The sequence below is a fragment of the Ambystoma mexicanum genome, chromosome 13 (assembly GCF_040938575.1).
Source record: "Ambystoma mexicanum isolate Mex_15411 chromosome 13, UKY_AmexF1_1, whole genome shotgun sequence".
Lineage (NCBI taxonomy): Eukaryota > Metazoa > Chordata > Amphibia > Caudata > Ambystomatidae > Ambystoma > Ambystoma mexicanum.
This window is the reverse complement of record NC_090938.1, coordinates 478,278,642-478,295,184: the sequence shown is the minus strand read 5'-3', so window position 1 is coordinate 478,295,184 and position 16,543 is coordinate 478,278,642. Positions and strand designations below refer to the sequence as shown.

Genomic DNA, 16,543 nt, shown 5'->3' with positions numbered 1-16,543 from the left:
TTCAGACTCCCGTTTCCCCATGTGTAGCAGCGGATCACAGTCCCTTTAATCTCTAGAATATAATCTAATTTCTGCCTGTTTTTTGTTTGCATTATTGCAACATGAAAATTGTAATGACCTTTTGTACATATGCAATTTTCTTTTTACATTTCTTGTAGCATTCAAGTCACGCACTGCTAGGGCTGCTGAGCAGTGCAGAGCCCTACCCAAAGGATTACATGAACAGAGACTGGCAGTGGCCGTTGGGCAAGCAGTGCAATTAGTTGGGATGAGTGAGGGTGTCAGAACTAACAATCTAAGAAAAGTAGTAGACCGATTAGAGTAAGGGGAAAACTAATTGAAAGCAGCGCTATTAGGACACAAATGTCCGAGCAAGAATGGCAGGATACTGTCAAGCCTACAAGCGAAGATCGTCAGGCAGCATCTTTTAGGAGGGCGTCTCTCCTTGTGCTCTGTGGATGAGGAAAACTGGCCCACAGCTTTCTTTAGCTCACCTGGGAATAGAAATGACTGAGTAATCAAAGGCAACACCTCTGAGGGATAAGCAAACACAAAACCAGGTATTGGTTCCATTTCTACTTTTATTTTGTACAGAATGTAATACATATCAGGTTCTAACTTAGACCACACGATGGGTTTCAGGACTGTCTCAAAGCAGGAATTCATCTAAGACTCTGGCCCTCAGCCCTTACCTATATCCCTAAATGTGGTCTGCCTTCTTGGCAGCAAATAGCCACTCCCTTCTCTGGGTTTTATAGCATCCTGTACTTTTTGTTGGCTTTTACTTGGCCTTTTCTGGTCATTTCCAGACTTGTCATGAAGTAGAGTTGGTCCCCTAAAGCTTTTATTTTACCTCCAACCACAATTCCTTGTGCACTGGGACATCTTGATTGGGGGAGGGTGTCAGATGTCTGACAATTTCAGCACCCTCTTAGCAAGGCAGTAACCTCACATGGCAAGCTTTAAGATCTTTGGTGGTAACTTTAGGCCTCTCCACCACTTTAGGATCTTTCTTAGACACAAGGTTCTAAGGACTTTATCATTCCCATTTCCCATTTTCTCCTCCCACTTTTCCTTTTCCCTTTCTCACATATTTGCTCCTCCTCTCTGACCTTTCTGGTATTTCACTCTTCCTTCTCTCCTCCTTCCCCCAGTCCCCCCTGCAAATTGTTTCTCCCCTTTACCTCTTCTGATCTTTTTCTCCTCTTGCTGCTCCTCCACCTCCTCACTGAACTCTACATAGCAACTCCCACAAATCTCCCAACATACACCTGCTGCCTCCCCGTCAAATGGAGCTTCGGGGGTGGCGTAAATGATTAGCGACTGGCGTCGGATGGGTGCGACTTGCAAGCATGTCTTTTGATTGAGAAAGGTATGTGAAAACTACCAACTCTTGAGGTGGCTCAAACTGTAGAGCAACCAACCAGGAGATCAGCCAGCACTGCTTACAAGAGGGCAGTCTACCATTTTGATACCATTATGACTGCTGTGGTCTGATAACTGAGCGCCGGAGGGCCCTCCTCATTGAATCCATTCATTGGTACAATTCCTCTACCTGTTGAGCCATGTAGACCCGTAGAAGTGGGGCCTGGAGCATTCTCGTGCAGCTTTGTCCCTAATCGCTTCCCTTTTGTGCCAATTTGTTTTCCGGTATGCGGAAGTTAGCTCGCAGAGGTTGGTGCGCAATTCGCTTGCTTCTGACCCAGATCTTGTCTCATGTCCTTATTGGGCATCGGTTTTTCCAGTGCTAATAATTTTTCTAGAGTTCTCATACATACAAGGCTAGAACTGGATGCTACAGGTTGGGATGGGGAACTGTACATACACCATCTCTAGGGCTGGAAAAAGTCCCATAAGCACTAATGTGATGCCTTGGGTCAAGGAATGTGCAGAAGCTCTGTCTGATACGTAGATAATTCCAGAGCAGCCCTAGCAGTGAAGTTCTCCCGTGTCTGCGAAAACCAGTGACAGGACAGAGGATGACTCTGGGTAGGTGCTTTGCTTCCTTGTCGGACCAAGAGAGTCATCTACTCTAATGACTCCCTGAACTCTGAGAGCCTGCAGGGTGCAACCTCGCATGGAAACTGGTCAGAAACAGGTCTGGTGTTACTATGCATAAGAATTACAACTGTGAAACATTCGGTTTTACAAAGAACACCGGTACCTGGAAAATGTACATTAGCTAATCTGCTCAATCACTGTTGAACTGTCTGGCTACCACAACCGTTGTGCCCTCTCGGTCGGGAGGGTCCCAATGCTTCACAGGAATATGACAATTTTCTCCCCCCCCTTTGAACTTTTTCAATGGCCCTCCAGCTTCCTGCAGTGTCTGGACAACATCAACAGCCAGAACCACTATTAAATTCCCAAGAACTGAAAGCAGTTGCCCTCAGTACCCAGAGATATTGAAAGGACTGAAATTGTCATAACTCGTTGGAAGGAAGGAGTTATATTTTTCCAACTACAAAAGGTTCCCACAGGCTAACAGTAGCTTCTATTTAACACGGAACAACAGTAGGATCACAACCAGAAATTCTGCCACTGCCCAACCAGAGCTAGGGTCTCCCAATGTTGACCTTTTGACTTTACAAACTACCAAGGTTTTTACAGTCAGTACCAACTGTATGCCTGTTAGATACATTCCAAACCCATGGGTTTGTGATATTTAACAGACTTATAATTAACATTGGGTGGTCCTGCACGGTGTCCGGTCAAATGTTTGAAAGCCCTTTTGATCGAAAGTAAAGTGAACGAAAAAAAGGATCGACATTTTTAAGATTTATTTATATTTTTTTTTAGTTTAGCATATATAAAAAACTTTTTTATAAAAAGAAAACAGGGGGTTGAGGCGGGGAAAACACCCCCATAATAAATTTTAAGATTAAAACAAACAACCCTTTTTTTCGGTCCTTTTACTGTTGAAAAAAAGGCATTTGAGCCTTTTGTTTTCAAACTTTTAACCTCCTAGAACCGTCCTGCAGCATCTGAATCACATCTTGCTCTGCTAATCAGATGTTGGTTGATCTGGTTAATCCTCTCCGGGTATTACTATGACCGACTAACTTCAGTGGTCTAAGTGCACGAAAAGAAGTAGTGGAACTATGTTTGCGGCTGGCTTGCCCCCTGCTGCCCACAAACTGCATCACCACGCCCCCTCCAACGCGCAATCCAAACAAACACACCTGCTGTTTAAGGAAATGTGCAGTGCAGTACAAGTTTATTCTTCCTATACTTTTATTTTAAAATTAAACTATTCCGGAATGGTTTATTTTTTTAAATAAAAGTATAGGACGAATAAAACTTTAAAAAATAAAAAAAAATAATAATAAAATGAGCACCGCTCTCAACCGCTCCCTCTCACTTCGACCACTGACTAACTCCAGCTTGAACGGATAAAGATCCCATGGCACTCTTGAGGCACGGACAACCGAATTTGGTACCCAATTCATCCGCTAGACATTGGACATTGCTGGTGGGTTAAAACCTTTGAACACTGAACATCCTCTTCCATAAGGTTACATAGCTTACCTGCACACCACTGCACTAACCTCCTCAGACAATAAGGTACTATTTGTAATAAAATCATTGTGTGTATATATACGCATTGTGATGATCCTTCAGATAGCATCACATTTTCCCCCCAAGAGGGAGCCCCTTTCCATGAGGCTAGGGAAGTGAGGCTGCTAACCAATAGTTAGTCTTCCTAGGGGTGGTAACATGCGGGAGGATCTCATGGAGAAGGACTCCTCTCCTGGGGATAATGATGCGATTGGGAGACGTGGCCCCTTTGAACCCCAAACCCGCAGGCTGATGTTAATGTCTGAACTTTCTACACATAAGCTCATGTCTGAAACGGTCCGTTATTTTACAATATCAAACCACCCGATGTTTGAGGTACAGGGACGAAGAAGAGCTTGAGAACGCTACAATCGAGCGGGAAGAAGGCTTAATCAGCTGCCGTCAATTGGACTGACTTTACGCTGGGGCTGTGCCCGCTATTTAAACTTAACAGTAAAGAAAGATTGGGTTCTTCATCATCTACTGACCCTTCTGGCAATGGACCGTTCAGTTCTGGTATGCTGAGAGCTATTGTATGTCCAGAAGAAGAACCCGGCGAGTGATGGACGCATCGAATCATGCAAGGTCAAGCTTGGGCTTCGAGGGACTGCAAGGAGGTGCGTCTCCAAAATTAAAGAGATGAACAGCGGGATGCCCGAGAAATGTCATGCGATTCGGTTTGGGAACCGGCACAATAAACCTGGAAAGAAGGAAAGATGGTGGAGCGACCTGTAGTGGGTGGACCATCCGGTCCGACAACGGTGCTGAGACCGCCTACCGTAGCCTGCAGCAAAGCTGCATTAGGCGAATGCGCAGAGAGCACAAGAGGCTGTGGTGTGACCTGTCGTGGGAGGACCGAGCAGTCCGACAACTGTGCAGAGACCACCAATAACAATTGGCCACAGAGAGAAGCAGGCTGCAGAAGTAACGTGAAACAAGAAGTGAAAGCAGAAGAAGAGGCCCCGCAACCCGTAGCAAAACCGGGGAAGAGTTCCCTGGAAGAAGGTAACGGAAACAAGTACAAGTCCGGGAGGGGGACGGGAAGATTCAGGACTGTAAATTGCGAACGAGCAGAGAAAACAGTAAATCACTGTGTTCCGCAATTCCCTGGGCAGCTTCACAAGCGTGTGGTGCTGGGGAGATGGGGAGGTGGGGGGAAATGGGACTCAGGGAGCATCTTTGTCGTGCCAATGGGGGCAAGCAAAAGGATACAAAGTAAGTGGACTGCGTTAACCTCTCATTGAAAGAACTACATGTTTTGTTGGAAACCATAAAGAACATTGGGAAACCAGCTAGAAGGGAGTCATTCTCCTACCCTCACAAGGATCTCGTAGAACTATTAGTTTGGTGTGAAAATCTTGGAACCTTTACTTTGAAAAGACTTGATGTCCTTTGCATCCAGGAGAAAGACGTCATTTTCCTGGGTCACGATCAGAACCAAGTTTATTAATATTTTGTAATGACAGGGATAGCGTAGGAGCTTTTTGACAGTGACAGTGCCTTTTGATTTGGATTTACACAGACTTCTGGATGAGCACCCATGATTCTTTAGTTTAGGTAGGTAGGGAAATCCCATTAGAGTTGATCCGTTTATCTTTTCTTTGAATACCACCATGGCATCACTTAGTCTTGTCATCCCTTGTCGCCACACCATATAGAATGTTATATGTGTTACTTTGCATCTTTAAACACCATGCACTTTAGCCAGTGTAAGCGGTTTTGTCTAACATTGGACCAGTTTCTGTCAACCCTGACCACAGAGCAGAATAATAAAAAATACATAACAGAGTGCAGGTGAAAAAAAGATACAGTGGTGAGCTGCCCACAGACGTCTGTGGTGTGGCACAGCTGGGTGCCATGTGAGGCCCCTTTAGACCTAAGCAAAGACAGAGTGACTGCCATGAGCACGGTAGGTGCCAGCTGCCCTGCAAACGTGATGATAGCCGAGGAGGCAAGAGACACTTGGTCTCCAATGGATAAATATCTGATATTCCAAGATCCCAAAATTAAAGGTTGAAGGCTAAGTGGTGAAACCCTATTGGCACCACAGATTGGTGAATCAATAGACTATGTGGCAGAGGGACTGGAGTACTATCATTGGGAAGAAAAACACCCGCTTTGAAATTCGCATGATGCAAACCTGGAGGGTGCCATGATCAGCCCCAGGTATAGAAGTAGTGGCCTTGCCCCTAGATAAGGCTAATCCTGCTGGAGATCTGCCCCAGCCACATAGAGTTGGGTTAGGAATCCCCCAATCAGGGATTTTCGGCAGCAAGTCAGACCGAACTGCTCACGCCCACATTGAGAGATAACAGACCCCTCAAAGGGATACCAGCCCATATCTCCTCTAGTGTGCCTCAAGATGCTGCGACTCCATGAATATGCCCCTGCAGCAGGCACCAGGACAGGGGGCAAGATGACACCGGGATATGGGAAGGAGGGAGAAGGATCTCTGCAAGGTTTCCAGGGAAGTGCTAGAAACAAGTGATGCATCAGAAGTGTTCGCACAATGCTCATGCAAAATCCCACATGAACAGAGACAAAGCATCTTTATAACACCTTACAGAGTCTAAGACTGCTGCTCGTTGAGAAGGGATTCACTCATTGTTTTGTGCTAGCAGTAATTGTAATATTCATAGTCCTCATAACCATAATTTCGAATGTGACTTTTTTTGAGTTTCAATACTATTATCCACTTTGTCAGTGGGTCACAGGGAGTGTTCTTCCCTCACTACCACGATGTCCAGGTAAACTGCACTGTCACCAAGCAGCAGAGGAACCCCTTGTTTGATGACGGTCTGGAGTAGTTCAGGGGTGAGATTGAACATTTCTCCCTCTTTTTACCCTCATTCTAATTCCCCGCGTTACTGGATCAGGACTTGTGCTTTTTCATACCCCACGTCTGTCTATTGCAGAGCCTTTAGTCCTGCTGCCTCACAACCCTAACCAGTGGGTCCCAACTGAGCTTCTGTGTTTAAAGGGCATCCGAGACAGGTCAAAGGGGTTAAGGGCATATTTGCTACCTCAATTACTTCCTCTTGCACCATCCATTTGTTAGTGGTACGAGCCACGTCAGGTTGGTCGAGCAAGAATATCCAAGAACACATTGTAGAACAGCACTTGTTATGACAAGGATGATTATTTAAAAAGGCAGTGGGCCCAACATTCATGTTCACTTGGTTGGAGCGGTGCATGCAGTAGTGGACATGGCAATCCACTTCAAGTATTCACAAAAGCCTTGGATGAGGGACATTCATGAGATCTGGGATGAAAACTGATTCTAAATGAAGAGAGGATGAGGGTTTGAGGAAATCTATTTGCTGGAATGAGGAGCAAGCAGATATGTTACCTCAGAGCAAGCTTTAGCAGTATGCTGCTAGGGGGAGATACTAAACAGTTACAATGGCTAGAGTCAAGAAACTTCTCCCTTGCCAACATTTCTCTCTCCAACCCCCCTCAAAAGGCGCGATTGGAAGTAAGAGACCTAATAATGAAAATGCAGTTTGCACCCTTAAAGTAACATTTTACTACTGGGGATTTGGAAGGATGGATGATGGGTAAAGGATATGTGCACATGTGCCTTTATTTTATTCAACATTTTACCAGATGAAAAGATTTTGTTAGAAAACTAAAAATACACAGGTTTACGAAACCAAGGTCTTTTTTGGGATTCCCATTGATCACTGTATCCCAGACCCTTGCATCCGAAAAATACAGACCTACTAAATGTTACAGTTTAACAAACTTACAGAGACTGAACGGGACAGCATAGGCAACTGTTTCACTATTCGTTAGAAAGAAAAAGGTTATGTTTAAGAAGGCAAATCAGTGAGGGTTTCACACAGGACTGTACTTGGTGTGGGGTCAAGAGTTATAAAAAGGATGTGCATTTCGTGCTTAGAACAATATAAATAATCCTCTAATACGGGGATAGTAATGACCCAACAGGTCTGAGGAGCCTTACCCTGCTTCGGTGATCCTGGCCCACACCACACCAGTTTCCGGGGTGAAGCCCTCCCAGGCCAGACATGTAAAGCAAACTACAGATGAGAGATTCAAGACAAACTAAACATACACAAGATCAACCTCCATGCATGAACCACATCACCACAGCTGCCACAGTCACTTACTGTTCTCCGAGCGGCACCTTCAGGCTGCTCTGGAGGGGAAGACATGAACTGTTGGCTCTCTTTCTACAGCAGTAAATAGATCCAAACAATACACTTGAAGATATTTAACGTTATAAGAATTTGAAAAGGACCGTCTTTGAAACCTTCAAAACAGGTAACATACATGGACATGCCCAATCAAATGTATAAATGCACTCTGTTGCAGGACAGCCAATATCCAAAGTTGATGGGCATGTAATGCAATAGCAATCAAAGTGTAATATGCTTGGCCCAATAGCAATTACGTCATAATTCTCCAAACCTTATGCTAATCCAATGATGTTTGGCTGGCTATATCTTTGGGTATGAAAAGGGAGGTGTAAAAGTATGCAATTTTGTAGGTTACCTGATTTAAGGAACATTCTAAGAATCCTCACTAACTGGATGTTATACTTGTCCAAGACCAAGCAACATTTTCCAAAGAGTTTTACATAGGTGCGGTTCACATCCAGGATAGATGCCTTATCAGATATGTGGCAACATGGCTTTCTTAAAATCCAAGTGCTGAATTTTACAATAGGACACATTGTGTAGAAAACCAGGCCAATTACTGAGGATATTGTTGGTCATAATGAATTAATAAGATGTGTCCTTCTCCAAAAGGAAGATGCACCATGTGGCAGAGATTGTGTCCAGTATCAGTGACAACACTCCAGCCTAGATCAGGCCTGACAGCAGTTGGATGTCAAGAGGTACATGGCAAGAGGGCGATTGGTGCTTACACAAAGCCAACTCCAAAGTAGGAAGGCCCTTCCAGGTGAAGACCAAGATGGGCAAATCACTATCACGCGTTTTATTTAAATGTGCTAGTTTCTGTCGATAATAAACCGAATTCTTTCATAAATATTTTCTGATGCAGACTTCTTTGGTCTGCTGTCATTTCCAACTGTGCCTAGCCTGACACATTCCTCCAAAATAAGAATGAAAGATAGGACACTCAACACAAGAGTGCACAGGTAAGGTCACTTTTAGTACATATGTATGTAGTTGCCAAGTAGAAGAAAGCACGTCAATGCCCCTTAAAGGAGACAGCCAAAAAGAAAACTTATTTTCATAACTGAATATTTTTAAGCATTTCTTTAACAACGTGTTAGGGCAGAATTCCATGTTTATGGCTCTGCAGTCTCATGTTATGGGACTTTTACTTTGGCCCCATTTATTCGGGGGTTTTTCTAAGTTGCTGTGGTAGTCAGAGGGACATCTACAGATGTGCCTCTTCCAGTACATCAATTTTTAATTCCAGGTATATCGTGTTGCATTGCCCATAAGGCTCTCAGTACAAGGGGTACTCCTTAATCACCCCTCCGTCATGCTCTAGGGGGATATCACCCTACAATGGTTTAAGGAATTATGCTGGTGGAAGCTAATATTTACTTTTGCCTTCACTAGGGATGCAAGCTGAATTCCAGCATAGTACTCCAATGGAGCTTTATGGTAGCAATTTGGGTAACAATGCTTTTTTCTTAATTTCCTGCTGTCAGCCATTTTATTTTAGGAGCTTCCTTTGTTCGGGGAAACCCATGAGGCAGGCTTAAAACAGCCTTTGCACACACATCAGCTTTGTGATTCCAAGATGGCAACTTCATTGTGTTTTGGACTGGACCAGTAGCCGGCACTGGGCAGGCCGCTAAACTGCCTATGGGGCTCAGCCTGGGTATTTGGCCGTTTTCTGGGGCCAGACTGATGGGCTGGCCACCAAAACCTTTGTTTTAAACCCCCTAATGGGACTTCTTGGCTGACGGAAGCCAGCCACTGTGAGTGAAGGTACATATAGGGAAAACCTGGTTCCTACACTCTTTCCTGATGGATTTTCAGAAGGTAGGAAGTCCACAGCAAAATAGCAGGATTGGAATTATTACTGCATATAAATGATAATGCAACATGACTAGGAGATTCACACATAATTTAACAGCTGTGCGTATTTATAGTGTGGACAAGAAGACAAGGATGCATGGCAATTCAATACCTTCACCTCGCACTGTAGATTGGTTTTTTACCCAGGGTCTACATGTGAGGCAACATCTGAGAGATTATGTGGGTCTCTCGAGACTGCAACAAAGAAGGGGCTCACCCTAATAACTAGACAGCATTGCACAATTCCTTTGTCATTCCCACCTTCTTGCATGGGTTATTCCAGTTTTCTTAAAAATCAGACTAGAACACCTACTCTTCACAGTATGCAAAGCAGAGATATGGCCTAGAGGCTAAGATGATGTCATGGAATGGACGTCCTGGGATCTAATCTTGGCTTCAGCAGTTGACAAAGAATTGTGTGATTATAGCCTAATGTTAGTGTGTCTCAAATTGACGTTATATGTTATGTAAACCAGATTTACAGTCTAGTCTAGTCTAGTGTTCTCACAAATACACATTCTAAAATGTTGCTCCATTACATTCTGGTTCATGTAATCAAAGCTCAACCAAACCCTGACACAACATGCTGCTCTAGGGACAGAACTGTTTGATATTTTCCTGCTAACCTAGGTCTGAAAAAAAAAACAACTGCTTGAATGCATGCATCTAGATCCTTCAGATCATAAAAGAAATGAAAAAAAAACATTTCTGGCTAATAAACTTTAAGCCTCGCTTGAAGTGAATATGGAAGAGCTGCGGAAGGTGAAAAAACAAACATTAAAAAAAAAGACTTTCGTTGACTGGAGGGGTGAGGTTTAGTGCTTTTGGTGAAGTGGTTGTGGCTAACCCTCCTGATTTTTTTTTTTTTTTTTTTTTTACAGGCAATTTATTTGGAACACTAACTAAACATATTTGCTTCAGTTCAGTCAAAGCAGGCCAACAAGTAATTCGTTCTATCACACATTTTAATCACCAAGCTGTAGTAGCTTCTTCTAGACCCTACCAGCATGAACTGTGTTAAAGAGCTCATGTTCAAGACTGGGAAAGATGAAGAAAAAAAAAAGTCCCCCTTGAACAAAAAAGAAAAGCAACACAGTGCTTACCTCCGAACAGGTCCAAATCTCTCAAGCCCTCAGCAATGAATTTTTCTGACACCCACCGCTAGATGGAGAAAAATAAGGCATTATTTTCTGCAATTGGATATCACTGGTTCACTATGAGAATTAAAAAACAAGAACAGCCTTCAGACTATTAAGATAAAAATATATCTTCTTTATCAAATACTCCTAATATCAGCAGTATACAGAAAGTTTAGGTCCCAGAACAAAGTACACCGGAAACCTGAATTGAATCCAGCATCAGCCGTCAAAGATGAGCTGTTACAACTCAATGCACCGGAGGGGCTGGAGACATGCAACGGTTCATAACCTCTCTTCTAGAAGTCTCAGGGACAGGAAAGAATCCAGGTGCTACTGAGAGTGATTCAAGCTGTTCTGCCATCACTGGTCCTCATGGCTTGGGGTCCTCCTCTGGCAGGCAATCCGGAAAAAGAAATGGAAGGCTATTTAGGAAAAGTGGGTTATCAAGGAAATAAAGACCAATGACGAAATCCACACTATTCCTTGCTAATGCAAGACCAGACCTGGATGATTAATTCCTCCCTTTGCCCCAACCACTCAGAAAAGATGCCTCTTGTTAGTCATGGTTTCCTCACCAATCACTGCCTCCTTTGACAAGCTCTTATATGCATACATTAGTTGAAAGTTAAAATGATAAACATGCATTAAGCACCAAAACGTGGACATTGCCTGCCTTGCTCAGGAGACCTACAGTCTGGTGGCCAAGGGAGCAAGATGCCTCCCCAAACTATCTAGCCAGATCATGAAAGGAGAGCAAACTGGAAGAGAGGGATTAAGAGTGAATAAAAAGACACATTGAGGAAATTGACACTCTGAACACAGAAGTACGAGGAGGGGATGCTGCCCTAGCAGATGAGGAACACCAGATTTGCATCACCTTTGAGAAGCAGGTGGTGGGGATTCTATAGAAAGACAACAGGCACCGGACCAGTACGACCATGTCACAGAAGGAGAAGGGAAGAGGAACGACCCTGCAAAAGTAGTACTTGTTTAGAATCACCAAAGAACCCAGCAGGTTCTGACTACAGAAACTATATTGTAAGGGGTTTCCCTGGTTCTAAAAACATTTCACGGGAAGGGACACCTCCTGTCCACCGCACCAAGGACCTCCCATGGCTGGAAAAGCCCTTTTGAACTTCAGTTTTCCTAAACTCATTGGACCAATTGTGAAATTTACATTGAGCTTTATTCTAACCCAGTTTATTTTGCCGACCCTTGTGTAAATGTTCCCTAATAAACCACCTGTTTTTTGTGTTCGACCAGTCATTTGATTTACTTCAAAGACGTAACACACTTTCAGGGCTTGGCTTGGCAGACACAGTCTGCCTGGGACGCAACAACATGCAGCGGCAAGCACTTGCCATGCAGACTAACAAAACACAGTCTCCTGCGAACTTCTTTCCTCACGAGGCTGTGTGCGCACAACGTCCACCGCAGTGACATCATGCATGGCAAAACATGCCGTCATACATCTCGGATGCCCGCAATCTCCAGAAGAAAAGATGCAGCGAACGGAAGCCAGTGTCCCAACTGTGGAGATAGATGTTGCATTGCTAGTCCCCTCAAATCCCAGCAAGCCACCCAAGACTTGATTAGAGACACACCACAGTCTAGGGTAGACCCCCTAATGTGTGCAGAATCATAAACCCCAATACATCCACAGAGGCTATAAAGAAGAAACTAACACCTTACTGTTGTATAGGTAATTCTGAACCCACTTACCATCGGAGGACAGAACAATACCTGAACCACAGAATCTGGACATTTTTCTCAGAGGACCCAAAGGAATAATTACTTTAGGTTTGTGTGCCAAATAATAAAGGATGAACCTGCCAACTCAGAAATCGCTAATCCAAATGTAACCACAAACCAAAAAGAAAGAAATCCTAAAACAAAACCACAACCCTCCGCCAGATTTCGTAACCAAAAAGAAGTCCGAGTCCAAAAAGAACCAATCCTTCACAAAGAAATCGGTGTCCCACGAAAATAAAAAACAGAAATAATCCCCCCAAAAAGGTTGTTCTGAACTATAAATCCACACACCATGCAAATGTTTCAAATTGCTCCTTATAGTACAAAAGTATGTTACATTGAAGCAGTTTCAACTATATGCTGTCTTTATACGGCTTTCGATGGGGTTCTCGGAAAATATTGTGGCAGATGTTAAGAAAGGGGGGGTTCTAAAAGATCTACTTGCTACAATCCAACAGTTGTACTCGCACAACACAGCATTAGTGCGTTGGGACCTGGGGGGCGGGGGTGCTGCCACTGAACCTTTTTTGATAAGCAAAGGAGTGAGGCAAGGCTGTGTCCTTGCCCCAGTCCTTATCTCCATATACATTGACAAGGTAATTGGAGCACTTCCTGCAACCTGTTTGGACCAGCCAAGAATGGGCGAGGAATCGGTCCTGGGTTTATTCTTTGCAGACGATGCAGTGTTATTGTCCACCTCGCCAATGGGATTATCAGCGACCTTAAATATACTTTAGACAAATGTAAAGAGTTACACTTTGAAGTGAACACTGGGAAGAGCAAGGCATTATTGTTTAGACCTAGATTCTTTAAACCTCCTAAACTGTTAGTATAAACAATTGTGTTTTCTAACGGGTAAAATTCTACGATTACCTTGGTGTAAGATTCTTTGAGGATGGCCTTCGGTCAGCCTAAAAATTGAAGATGCCTGCCTCAGCCACAGTACACAGTGGGGCAATCTGGAGTTTTATTTATTTATTTTAACTCCCATGGGAGAGGGGTAGTTTCACCAGCATTAATTTTATACAGGACCCAAGCAGTTGCCGCCTCCCACTATGGTGCAGCAATCTGGGGAAGGGCAAACCCTGTGTAGCATAGCTTCATTGAATACCATTTATTGAAGAAACTGCTTGTTTTCACATCCATTTTTCCGAATGCATTGGTGCATACGGAGCTGGGTCTCCACCCGATTGCCATAGAGGGCAGCCTTGGACCAGTTCTATTTGTTGAGGATTTCGTGTACACTGTGTTCAACCACGTAATGGTCAGGAAGGAGGGAAAATGTTGTTTTGGCCGTGCCATGTAAAATCTATTTTGCACGAAATGGGCTATGAATCCTTGTGGGCAAGCCCACTAACTATTAATAAACCACACCTGGTGAGCGTAATAAAAAGCAGCTGTGGACTTTACTTTGAGGTAATTGATTGATGCATGCAGCCTACTTCACAATAGTCAATGTGAGAAACCTAGAGGTGTCTCACCCGCCAGACCTCTGGGATCTATCTGTCATCCAGGTGGCCATGACACGTCGATAACTATTTACTTTATTAGATTTATACCAGACAACCATGTACCCATAGGCTTTTGGGCGCACATAACAGAACAGACGAACAACACGAAAAATATAAGCCGGCAGCATGGGTAAAGAAGATGAATCAACTGGGGAGAATTAAGCAAATAAGTGTTTTACATTTTTTCTCAGTGGACTTCAGAACGTTAAGGTCAAGTGGCATGGCATTCCAAAACGATCCCTTCATAGCTTTACTGGTGTTGCATCTAGGGATGAGTAACTGGTCAGCATTATTGGATCTGAGAAGTCTCAGATTAGTTTTCTCTTTGAGAAGATCCTGTAATAAGAGGGCATTTTACTTATGCAGCATTTGTGTGTAATAAGCAAAAGGCAATACCGTATTCCAGACTCTGGGAGCCATTGCCGACTCGGTCTGGCCTCCGAGACATGGACTCTCCTTGCAAGACCAGTGCCCACTCGGACCGCACTGATTTGTATCACCTGCAAATGGTTGCAGTCCTGTTTTGTAATGCCATACAGCAAACTTCAGCAATAATCAATCAATTTTGGCACCCACTATGGCCCTAGCAATGGTCTTGGCACTCCTTTGCGTGATGAATGGGTGAAGATGGGCTAAACGTTTTATGTAATATGCTGAGGAAGTGACCAGACTACTGACGTGCGCCTTCAAGGTCAGGTGCTGGTCAAGGACAATGCTAAGCGTCTTAACCTTCTTTTGTGTAGTCATTTTTGTATCTCCTATAAGGAAGTTCTCATAAGAGGGTGGGTCCTAATTTCCTTACCATATTAGGAGTACCGACTACCTTGTAATATTTTTGTCTCGGTTCAGAGCAAGACCATTCTGCAGCATCCATCTCTAAATGAAATCATATACTTTGAGGAGAGATTTGTCTTCATCATGTGAACCTTTCACTAGGTGTTATCCGCGTAATTCGTAAAGGCCACAATTCTGTTCCAATCGGGCAAAAAAGGGGACCGTAAAAATATTATATAAGCATGAGAGACACAGGCCCGCTGAGGTAAGCCATATTCAATGATTATAGGGGAGACTTCTGCTTCTCCAGAATAAACTCGACACTCCCGATTATTAAGGAACAACGAGATCCACTCGAGAAATTAGCAATACCCTTCAATCTGGTGATCAAGATGAAGTGGTCCACCAGGTTGAAGGCCGCAGACAAATCCAGAAAGACAGTTCACCCTTATCCATACGGTCCAAAAGTCTGGACTTGAGCTCCAAAAGAGCAGTTTCAGTACCATAGCCTTGTCTAAGCCCCGACTGATATTTGTTAAGAAAAGGATATTTGGAGAGGTGGGCAGAGATTTGGATATAGGCCACATGGTCCAAAATGTTTAACAAGAAGGGTGTATTAGTGATAGGTCTATAGTTTGAGGCCGTTTTATGACATGACCCTGGTTTTCTAAGAATGGGGGTTATCCAGGCCTTTTTTATTCCATGGGGTACTACACTTTCTGCGAACGAGGCATTCACAAATTTGCAGATTGAGTCCAACATTATAGATGAGCAAGACTCGATCATTGCAGATCAAGGATCACCCTTACATTTAGTGGATTTCAGATGGTCAATGATGTTGGCTAGTTCAGGCACAGTTATGGGATAGAATCTAAAATGCTGTATAGGAGAGTTATCCAGATGCTCAGCTGAAGCCCCAACAATCGCCCAATTATCTTGAAACCTGTTTTTTAGAACAATATCTGCCTTGATTTTATCAGGTTTTGCTTGCAAGGCTTCTGGAATAGATGAGCACCAGGCATCATCTTTTTTTTATAGTACCAGTATCCTGAATGTGAGGGGTTGCCTACTCTTTTAAAATGTTAAAGAGCTCCTTCACTTCAGACTGCGAGTTCTGAATTCTATTTATAAAAGTATTCTTTTTAGCGTCAATGACTGCTAGTTTGCATTCTTTAGCTGACATTTTATAAGCTGCCAGAAGCTGAGAGGTCTGAGTAGGTTTCCATGCGTAAACATTTTTACGCTTAGAGGCTTTAAGTTTCTTGAGCTCTGGGGAAACCCAGGCTTTAATATATCGTGTTACTTCACAGAATTTCTTTTCCAGAGGCTCCTTGGGGTGGACCAGTGAGGGAGGATCATCTGGATGGGGGGGGGATGGGTCTTCAGGGAGTGTAAGTGGGACACAGAAGGTTGAGACACGGTATCCCCTTCCTTATGACACCTTTTCCCCCATCCTGCCCAGTAGGATGCTTGGAGAAACTATACGACCCCCCCACCCCCACTTTTCCAACAAACACTTTCTCACAGCGTGAATGACAACGGACTAATACCCGAGCCGTTTACCCAACATGTCCCAACACAAGGGTCAGGCAGAGTCTGGTAGGTAATTACTGGCAACTATAGACACCCTACTACCCTTCCCTTCCACCCTTCCCTTCCCCATAGGGATACAAGGCGGAGTATAAGAGTACACTTCGAGCAAGGCTGAACGCACGAGGAAGCAGCCAATCCAGGACGGCAGTTCAAACTGAGAAGTGAGGCGGCAATACCTGAAAGGACATCAAGG

General features: G+C 43.9%; 1 protein-coding gene across 6 annotated transcripts in view; it reads right to left on the bottom strand.

The window, feature by feature from the left end:
* Nucleotides 1-16,543, bottom strand: part of STRADA (STE20 related adaptor alpha) — a 546,126-nt gene that overhangs the window by 469,995 nt on the left and 59,588 nt on the right. For 2 of the 6 annotated variants that reach the window (XM_069634117.1, XM_069634118.1), the window contains one exon: nucleotides 10,685-10,742. The exons of 1 other annotated variant lie outside the window; for it this stretch is intronic. Coding sequence is in view for 3 of the 5 variants with exons in the window: in XM_069634114.1 (XP_069490215.1) it covers nucleotides 7,689-7,717; nucleotides 10,685-10,742; nucleotides 10,923-10,940 (105 nt within the window). In the remaining 2 variants the exon portion in view is untranslated. Of the gene's footprint in view, nucleotides 1-7,522; nucleotides 7,599-7,688; nucleotides 7,718-10,684; nucleotides 10,743-10,922; nucleotides 10,956-16,543 lie in introns of those variants that run through there. 3 more of the 6 variants (XM_069634114.1, XM_069634113.1, XM_069634115.1) reach the window with 3 other exon arrangements.